Source organism: Arachis ipaensis, chromosome B07, assembly GCF_000816755.2.
Source record: "Arachis ipaensis cultivar K30076 chromosome B07, Araip1.1, whole genome shotgun sequence".
NCBI lineage: Eukaryota > Viridiplantae > Streptophyta > Magnoliopsida > Fabales > Fabaceae > Arachis > Arachis ipaensis.
In genome coordinates this window covers 35,587,491-35,596,949 of record NC_029791.2, presented here as the reverse complement: position 1 = coordinate 35,596,949, position 9,459 = coordinate 35,587,491, and the positions used below count along the sequence as shown (strand labels likewise).

The window sequence follows — 9,459 nt, the reverse complement described above, 5'->3', positions numbered from 1 at the left end:
TAATTTAAATATTAATAATTTTTAATATCTAAAAAATAAGTAACAATATTAAAAAAATCTGAAAAAGATATTATTACTAATATTTTTTAATTAAATAAAAATTTTTAAATCTCATAAAGTGAATTCTTTTTTTTCTTGTGGCTGTTTTTTTTATTTGTTTGGTATTAATTCTCTCTGTTTTAACTGCTATAATTAAGAGATCTTTTTCAACTATGAATATTGTGAAAAATAACTTAGAAATAAAATAAAAGATGAATTTCTTGCTAATTATCTTTTAATTATATTGAAAAGAAAATTGTTAAAAATTTTGACACAAATTCTATTATCGATGAATTTTATGATACGAAGAATCGACCACTTCGTTAATAAAAAGTATACACATATTTTTTTACTTTAAAATATATTCTCTATCCGTATATTTTTATAATACATCTTATATTATATAATTTTTTTACATAATTTTTAATATTATATGTGTTATTGGCCCCCCATAATATCATTTCTGGATCCGTCCCTAACAACACACATAATATATCATTTTTGGAGATAACACCCATCACCCAAAAACAATATATAGTAAAAAAAAAAGGTAAATTATATTATTTTTCCCTTGAATTCTTGAAGGCAGAGGGGCATCAAAGTAAAAACACGCATTTTTAAAATCATAAGCATATGCGCGGTGTTCTTCCCATTCAATTTTCAACGGATATTTTTCCCATAACTCAAATCGCATCCACCTAAAGCAGAAAGGAAAGCCAGAAATCTCAATGGCTTCTTCTCTCACGGTAAGTAATGCTCAACTCCGATCTGTTTATTACCCTGAATTTTACAATTTTTCTTTCAACGTAATCCTCACTTCCAACTCGCATGTTTCTTTCGACGAACGTTCTGGCATTTTTTTTCTATTATTTTCTAATCTTATCTTATTTTCGTGGTTATTGTTTCGTTGTTGCATGTTTCAGGGAAAATCTAGAGAGGTTTCATCCCGGATCCCTGACAGTCGCGAACCTCGGCCAAGTGGTATCTTTTATATTTGTTTATGTTACAAATTTTATTTTATTTTATTTTTAATTTTTCTTGAATCTTCTTGGTGTTCTACTATATGTTTGGAGCAGTTGGTGGTAGGAATTTCAAGGTCCTTATGGAAAATGAACGGATTAAAGTTGGCAATGTGCTCATGTAAGTGTCTTTTGCGTGTGTGATGGATACTGTATAATTTATGCGTAGTTATGCTTACAATTTATTTATAAGAAAATAATTTGAATCTCTTTTTAGGAAATCTGTGAGAGAAGCAGGTGCAACTTCGAGGTATGTCCTACTTTCTGATTTTGGAAGGCATAAATTCTGCTCTTTGAATTTTTGGTAGAGCGGAGATGAGATTGTCAAAAATAGTATAATACTTACTTCTGGAACTGATTGTTAATTGGTTCTTCTTTGTTCTCGTTATATCTAACAGTGAATGTTTTCGGTTTCGTTTTGTTGTTTAATTCTTTGGGATATTAGATACATTATAAGGAGGTGTTAGTTTGTCGAGCTTTAAGAATTAAACTTTTTCTTTGTTTAGATTCTTCCTAGGATTGGAACACTTGTAGGGCATATATGAGTACAAAGCTGCTATGGTGCTACCTTGTTTTATGATTTTGTAAGGCAAGGTTTGATGTTGTTGCCTTCTTTTGGAAACCAATGTGACACATGTTATGGCAGAATGGTCGCTTGTTTTCTTTAGATTGTAATCTAAGTTTCTTGAGTATAAAGAGCAATCTAATACTCTATTTGTTTTTTCTCCCACCACTTTGCAATTTATGAAGAAAGAGTGCTACAGTAGCTGGTAATCCTAAGGTAATTTAATTCTAAACTTAACTTTCCAAATGCTAAATAAAGTGTCTTTGTATTTGTGCCTTTGAATTTTTTGTTATGCGATTTCTTACTCACTGTATACATAATTATTTTGTAACTTCACTGGTGAAGGGAGGCTTCAAAAGTATGGATAAAAGCAATAGCAAATATGTTACTTCTGGTAAGTTTTAACTGGACTAGTTTCCTATTACATTTTGAAAAAATATGTTTATGTTTGCGAAACACATTTGTCATTTTCTCTTATGTTGGATGTTGGTAGCAAATACAAATGTGAGAAAGGCATTGGCTGATGTTAGTAATGTTCAAGGAAACTCTGCAACAAATATTGGACGTGACAGCTCCAAAATGAAGTGAGTATCTTCATTATTCTGTTAAGAGATGGAATGTTTGCAAGTGAGTGTAACTTGCTTCGTATGTTGGATGACAGAGATACTGCTATATCAACTATTTTGTCTAGAGATGTTTTGAATTTATGATAGGTCCAGTGGCGAGCTTAACTTTATCCCTGTTTTTAATATTTTGTTTGAAATATAGGCAGGCCTATGGTATATAAGAAGAAATTGTTATATTATTTTTGCAACATAATTTCAAACAGGTTAACATAACATCTTTACTTTTGCTTGAATAAGATAAGATAGTATATTATTTCTATGTCACTTTATTCCGTCCAAACATTGTTTTCTTTACTGCTGAATATTATTTGACTTTTGTGTCTTATGTGCTTTCTTAGGGGTTTAGCAGGTTCAAACATTAAAAAAGGGGGTGGTATCACCTTGAGGAAATCCTTCACGGTATGGAAAATAGTTATTGGTTACTATCTGTTATGTCTCTTTTCTGTTTTCCTGTTTCCTTGTTGCTTTGCGTTTTCTTAATTCTTTGGTAGTAGTCTCTTCTATCTACCGAGTCATTCGTAACATTCTCCACATAATCCCAACTTTCTTCCTCCACCTGGCTTTTTTAGCTACCCCAAATTTTTACTATTGTATCCCTCTCATACTTTTAGTTATTGTATAGTTGAAATACATGTAAACAAAGAAAAAAGCTCTTTCTCCATGAGTGTACTAGAACTTTTCCTCTTCCACTAGACCTATTTAATGTTTATGATAACCCCTAATGATACAATGAATAAAACTGCACCTCTAAACTCTAGGAATCACTTAATAAGGCATACAAGTTTAGGGTGAAATGCTACATAACAGTTCATCTTGATGCTATAGTCTGAGAGGTCAGCAAATTGAGTAAAAGAAAGAAAGTTAGAAAATGCTGCTCAGAAAGAGAGAAAATGAACCATACATTGATACAGTTGAAACTGGATTGATGTTAATCTAACCACCTAATTGTCAACTAAATTACACTGTTCATGTGTACTACGTGGAATAGCTGTGTGGGCAGTGAACTATATGTCCTGTAATGCACTCTAACACCCGGGGATGGGTGAGACAGTAAGTTTCATGGAGGTAGAGCAGACTGAAGAAAAACCTATGGATGAACCATTATGGACTTAGATGTAAATGGTTTGTGCACAATTGAGTCATTTGATCTATGTAGCTGAATCCACATAGGGACTAAAAGGTTTTTGTTGTTGTTTCCCTTATTTATATAGTACCTTTACAACAGTTGCATGTTCTGTAATATTGTTTACCTGATACCAGAACTGGCATCCTATGTACAGCATATTTTGGTAAATTTTGGTTTTTATTTCTATCAAGATCGTTATCATATAACAACACAACCTTCTGGAAATGGTAGCCTGTAGGATATAGTGGCAGCAAAGCTATATGATCGGATATATCAGCAGGCATCTAACATCACATTCACACCTGTGCCAATTTTCTCCCACATTTTCTATCATTAAGAAGAACTGATTGTGGAACTTATCCTGTTTTCGGGCGCTGGGACTAGCATGTTATAAAGGCAGCATATATGAAATGATAGCATATGAAATTTGATTTGGTCAACGATTACAAAGTTCTCATTCCTGATCACTTTTCTTGCTTAAATTAGGGAATACTGCAAAGAAATAGAAGCAATGATGTCCAGTCAGATGCTCCAAAGAAAGGTGAATACCTTTCTGTTTGATATACTTTTATTTGAATGCTCTATGTCTTATTAAGGTCTTTATCTCCCTTTCATTGAATTAAGAACCAGGCACAGATGTGAGACCAGCTTCAAAGGATCAGAAGTATAATTCACATGGAGGCCCATCAGTTGTCACAAAAGACAGGTACTCCACATTTTGTCTCTGGTTTGTCACATGACACATGATAGTGGATTTATTGAGGTTCATGTTTATCGTCCCAAGCACTTCACTAAAGAAATTATGTGGCAATTCGTTTTCTTTTAGGTTTGCCAAGAAGCCTATATTACCTACAAATCCAAGGTCTGTGAAGTATTTATTTGTTGATCGATTCTAATTTTTATGAATACAAATATGGCTGAAACCAGAGTATTTATTTGTCCTTTTCAAGTAATTCAAGGAAGTCCTTACCAATACCAAGGAAGTCCTTACCAGCACCAAGGAAGGTATACAGAGCAGATGTGAGTAATACAATGGTTTATCTTTCCAGGCAATACAATATTTTCTCTTCATGTATTTCTTTTTCTTCTTCTGTTCTTTAAATATATTTTTTATTTTATTTTCTTTTTTATGTTACCCCACTTTACTTCATTTTAGGAAAGTGCTGGAAGTTCTGAAACAGCAAAGGCACGAAGTTCTCTCCCCTGTGAGTTGTCTCATGGATAAGCAATCTGTAAATTTCAATGAATTGAGTTATACTATATCTACTAAGCCTATTGTCATTTCAGCTAAGGCAACAGCAAGTAGAAGAGTTAGTTCCCAGCTAACTAATGCAAGAAACAATGTGCGGAAGATACGAGTGAGTGATGGCTTTACTCAAACGTAAGCAATAATAAATTTTGTCATAGTTTTACACTGTACATAAACATTTTGGCTGTTTTAGTTTGTCTTTAAGTTGCAATATAGGATGAATCTAGCAAGTCAACCTATAATGGTGGTAATCATTCTAGAAACATTGGTATTTGGTAGCAATCACCTCAGAAAATACTTAGGTTGCTGTGGCTAAAGAGAGGATACATGAAAGGATCAATATTAAGACTAAAGTTACCGAATAAAGTGATTCATGGTGCTATCAAATTTACATATTGCTAATAATATATTATATGTTAGCAATTAAAAATTATAAGGGAAAGTTGAAAACTTGTAGAATTTGATTCTTTGTTTTGCAGGAATTTTATCCTTGACCATTTTTCAAACACCTAGTTGATATGTGGAGAATGCCTCTATGGCCTAAATTCAAAATAAGGGCAGAGTTTTCATATATTTAATGTTTTCCATCTAAATAAGAGATAGTGAATTATCATTGCACAGTTATTTGCTTCCACAATTTTGGTCTTGTTATAGTCCTACACAATCATGCCAGCAACATGGATTGACATCTTTTTTTGTTTCATTTTGTTGGTATTCTCTATTAAGTAAACTTGTGTTTTTTATTTGTACTCTCTTGCAAGTTAATATTCGATGTGTGGATGTCAAGCAAAAGATCCTTTCTTTGAGCAAGCAAAACCCATGTGTTTTCAAAACATGGGAGTTCCAAAATCTCTATTTACCTGGATGCCGTGGTGTTGTATTATCTGTTACCATATTTTCTTTTACTGGGTGTTGCTTTTAGACTTAGATTTTTCAAGCTGATAACTTATACGATGACATTCGTTGTAACTTTCTTGCAATTCATGTTGAATGCAGGAGTCAATCCAAAGTTTTATATGGATCTTCAAGGAAGTACATCATGGTATGTCTATAGTTGCTGTATTTGATTGAACAATGCAGAAATTGTTTAGAATTACCTTACTATTCTTTGAGGCTAGGCACATTTCTGTACCTATTTTGTATTCAATTTGGAATTTATGTGCCATTGTTGTATAATTCTAGTGAAGGGGAATTATGTAGTGTGCTGAGGTGAAACTCTATTCAGAAAACCTTTTATGTGTGTATGTGATTCCTCTACACATTCTGATACTTTAAAAGGAGAAAGACAAGTCAAAATGGTTCACTCTTGAAATGATAGAAGCTGAATAATATTCTCTCGATGTTAAAGATTGTGCAAATTATTTACAGCATATAGCTATTTATAGAAGATTTGCCATATAATGTATCAAACTGAATTTTACCTTCTTGTTTGCAGCCTCTTAAGACTAAAGTCATCGCTTCTACTGATCACATGACTTTAAAACCTAAATGCATATCAGGTCAGAACATATCACAATCAAATGCTGCAATATTGTCTCAGGATGAGGAAGCACTTCCATTACCTCTTCCAGTGAATGGTTTAGCATCAGTTTCCAATGATGCAAATCAAGGATGTGTTCCATCTGATGGAGAGAAAAATTTGGGAGTACATTTGCCAGAACTCATTCTAATGAAAAAGTCAAGACGCAAAAAATCTTATACTAGTTCATTGATGGAAGGATCTAAGGTTGTTCACAGTGTGTGCCAAACCATTTTTTCCTTTTCATTTTTTATTCAAATTTATGTGACATGTAGCCTTATTTTGCAGCTTCTCAAGCAAACGTGTGAAGTTAGCCAGCAGGATAACCTACCAAATATAGACAATGATTGCAATCATTTAGAAGTACCTGAATATGTTGATGACATATATCAGTACTATTGGGTTAGTGAGGTAATATTCATAACATTCTGATGCATATCAGTGTGCCTCTTTCTCTTTGATGATGCTTGGTCATGTTGTGTTCCAACAACTCTAGGCTTTTAGAGTTTTAGTTGCTTTACTGACTGCAGAATAAGTAAATAATTGAGTAAAAAAATTTGATCTTAATTAATAAGCTGCTTTGGACATTTCTATAAACTTAAATGTTTCTTGCATCAAATATAATTATAGAAAAACTACTATTTCATCCGTGGGGAATGTTAGGGGTGTAACAAAATTCAAAGCCAAACTAGGGAGAACATACATATAATTTGGTCCCAGAATTTAATAATATGATATCCTAAAATGTTTTAACTTGTTCTAACAGACATTTGTTTCACTCCCCATTTTCAGCGACAAGTTTGTTTAGCTTTTAGATATAATATAATTCAGTAGTGACATTTCTTTAGAATTATTGCATGTTTTAGTGGTTGTCACCCAGCTTGTTTTGAACTGTTGAAGTTGGGTGGAAGTCATCCCAATCTTGTAGGAACTGTCATAGCAATTACTACACACCAATACTGTCAAAGTTGATATGCTTAAATGCGTGCAAAACTTTCTATAAGTGCTACACTGCAGATGCAAAATTCTGAGGAGAAAGGAATGAGCCACAAATGTTATTTGATGTTACACTTTTTCAATAGTTTTATATGTTTAAGACATGATGCAAACTTGTCTATTTCTACCACATTGTTTGACTCATTTTGTCTTCTTCTTGATTGGCATAAATCAGATGGCACTAACGTCAGAGCCTATGCAAATTGATGTTATTTGTTTCCCTCTTATTCTGGAATTTCAATCAACATTTTTTGGTTATTTCAATGTGCTTTTAATTAAATGCAGGCGCAAAATCCATCTTTGGCAAATTACATGTGCATTCAGACAGAAATTACACCTTATATGCGGGGCATTTTGATCAACTGGTTGATTGAAGTATGTATTTAGTTCTGCCATCTATGGGATGACTTTTCATGTGTATGTCACTTTCTTTTTCAGTGCTTAACTATGTTTTATGATCATTTTTTCTTTGGATATCATTCTTGCCTATTACAGGTACACATGAAGTTTGATTTGATGCCAGAAACACTATATCTCACAGTTACATTATTAGATCAATATCTTTCCATGGTGAAAATAGAAAAGACAGATATGCAATTAGTTGGTCTTACAGCACTTTTGCTGGCTTCAAAATACGAGGACTTTTGGCATCCTAGAGTATGAATTATCCTTTTTGTCAAACATCTTTTCTTGAAGAAAAAGGAACATGATTTATCATTGACTCTAATGTTTTCCCCGTAGGTCAAAGATTTAATAAGCATCTCGGCTGAGTCATATACAAGAGATCAAATGCTTGGAATGGTATGCAATTGCATTGCTATCCAGTTTTTTATTTTATTTTGGACCTGTAAATGGCTTAACACCCATGATCTCATGGTTTGTGTTCTAACCTGTGGAATGGTTTTGCTACTCAGGAGAAGCTTATTCTTAGAAAATTGAAGTTTCGTTTGAATGTTCCTACTCCTTATGTTTTCTTGGTGAGGTTTCTAAAGGCTGCACAATCAGATAGTAAGGTATATATGCAACTCCGACGGTTAATTGTTCGAATATGGTGTATTGAACCAATATTAATGCTGCTAGGTTGAAGGATGATTAGTTAATTTGGATGATAAATTGGTCGTTTGGTTAAGGAAGTGTCTTATACTGTATAGTAGTTTTCTAAGATTGATGGTTTCTAATTTTCTCTGTCCAGCTTGAACACATGGCATTCTTTCTCATTGACCTATGCTTGGTTGAATATGAAGCTATAGCATTCAAGCCCTCATTATTATGTGCATCAGCTCTCTATGTTGCACGTTGCACTCTGCAAATTGAGCCGCCATGGACGCCATTGCTGCAGAAGCATGCACACTATGATATTTCACAAATGAGGCACTTCTTTCTACTCTTAAAAAAATCAATATCCAAATTCAAAATGTGTTAATTCTTATTCATGTTGACTGTAATTTTTTGTAGGGGTTGTGCCGAAATGATATTGAAACTCCATAAAGCTGCTAGGATTGGAAAGCTAAAGGTTACATATGAAAAGTACTCAAGAAAGGAGCTACGTTTGGTTGCAGCCGTAAGACCGTTGGATAGCCTTCCCTGATTTTAGCTGCAATCTTATACTATAATATGTCAAACTTAAAAAAAAAAATCTTAGAATGTTGTAGCTACATTTGTGATACCATCTTTTATCCATCTATTTTTACAGTATAAAAGTTGATACTAATTTCTTTCAGGTTAAATTTTTCTCTAACAATGTTATGTCAATAATTTTAATTACTTGACAAAATTTAAAAATTAACCAATCAATTATTATGAAATTATTGCAAATAGTACAAATTTTTCTATTTCTCTTTTTTAATGGGTTTGCACTACAACCATCACAAATTCACAACCAATTAAAATATAACTCTCGTAATTGATTATTGGCCACATGAAAGGTTATTTAAAACAGTTGTTATTGTAGGATTGTGTAAAATGTTTTATATTGCATCAAAACTAAATTCTTTTGTACTATAACTGTAAAACTATTTTACACATGCATCCAATTACATAATACTATATTAACAAAAATAACTACCTTTTATATTGACCACATGAATGGCCATTCAAGAAAACAGTTGTAATTGCACGATTGCGTAAAATGTTTTACACCGTCAGTGCATCAAATTAAGAATGTGATTTTGATACAGTGTTAGTGTAAAGTCATTTTACATGTGCATCCAATCACATAACGCCACATTAGCAAAAATAACTACTTTTTATATTAACCGCGTGAATGATCATTCAAGAAAACAGTTGTGATTGCAAGACTGTGTAAAACATTTTTTTATAC

At 32.7% G+C, this 9,459-nt stretch overlaps 1 protein-coding gene across 3 annotated transcripts; it reads left to right on the top strand.

Moving 5' to 3' along the window:
- LOC107610065 (putative cyclin-B3-1) lies at positions 659 to 8,859 on the top strand. 3 transcript variants are annotated; one of them, XM_021107629.1, is made up of 23 exons: positions 659 to 785; positions 963 to 1,020; positions 1,116 to 1,179; positions 1,276 to 1,308; positions 1,809 to 1,839; positions 1,969 to 2,017; positions 2,117 to 2,207; positions 2,588 to 2,648; positions 3,862 to 3,916; positions 4,006 to 4,081; positions 4,202 to 4,237; positions 4,326 to 4,395; positions 4,532 to 4,580; positions 4,663 to 4,756; positions 5,621 to 5,666; positions 6,060 to 6,350; positions 6,432 to 6,554; positions 7,425 to 7,514; positions 7,635 to 7,796; positions 7,881 to 7,940; positions 8,054 to 8,152; positions 8,332 to 8,510; positions 8,595 to 8,859. In XM_021107629.1, exons 1-23 carry the CDS (start codon positions 768 to 770, stop codon positions 8,725 to 8,727), a joined length of 1,968 nt encoding a protein of 655 aa, XP_020963288.1. In that variant the 5' UTR covers positions 659 to 767; the 3' UTR covers positions 8,728 to 8,859. The 3 variants fall into 3 exon arrangements, with proteins under 3 accessions (XP_020963288.1, XP_020963289.1, XP_016167623.1); XM_021107630.1 differs by having other exon boundaries at positions 4,000 to 4,081; positions 4,326 to 4,380; XM_016312137.2 differs by having other exon boundaries at positions 660 to 785; positions 4,000 to 4,081.

What these genes read in the sequence shown, in the direction of transcription:
- LOC107610065 (XM_016312137.2), top strand. An exon ending in AGTACTATTGGGTTAGTGAG is followed by an intron (nt 6,555 to 7,424) that starts GTAATATTCATA and finishes AATTAAATGCAG; the next exon opens with GCGCAAAATCCATCTTTGGC. An exon ending in TATGATATTTCACAAATGAG is followed by an intron (nt 8,511 to 8,594) that starts GCACTTCTTTCT and finishes AATTTTTTGTAG; the next exon opens with GGGTTGTGCCGAAATGATAT.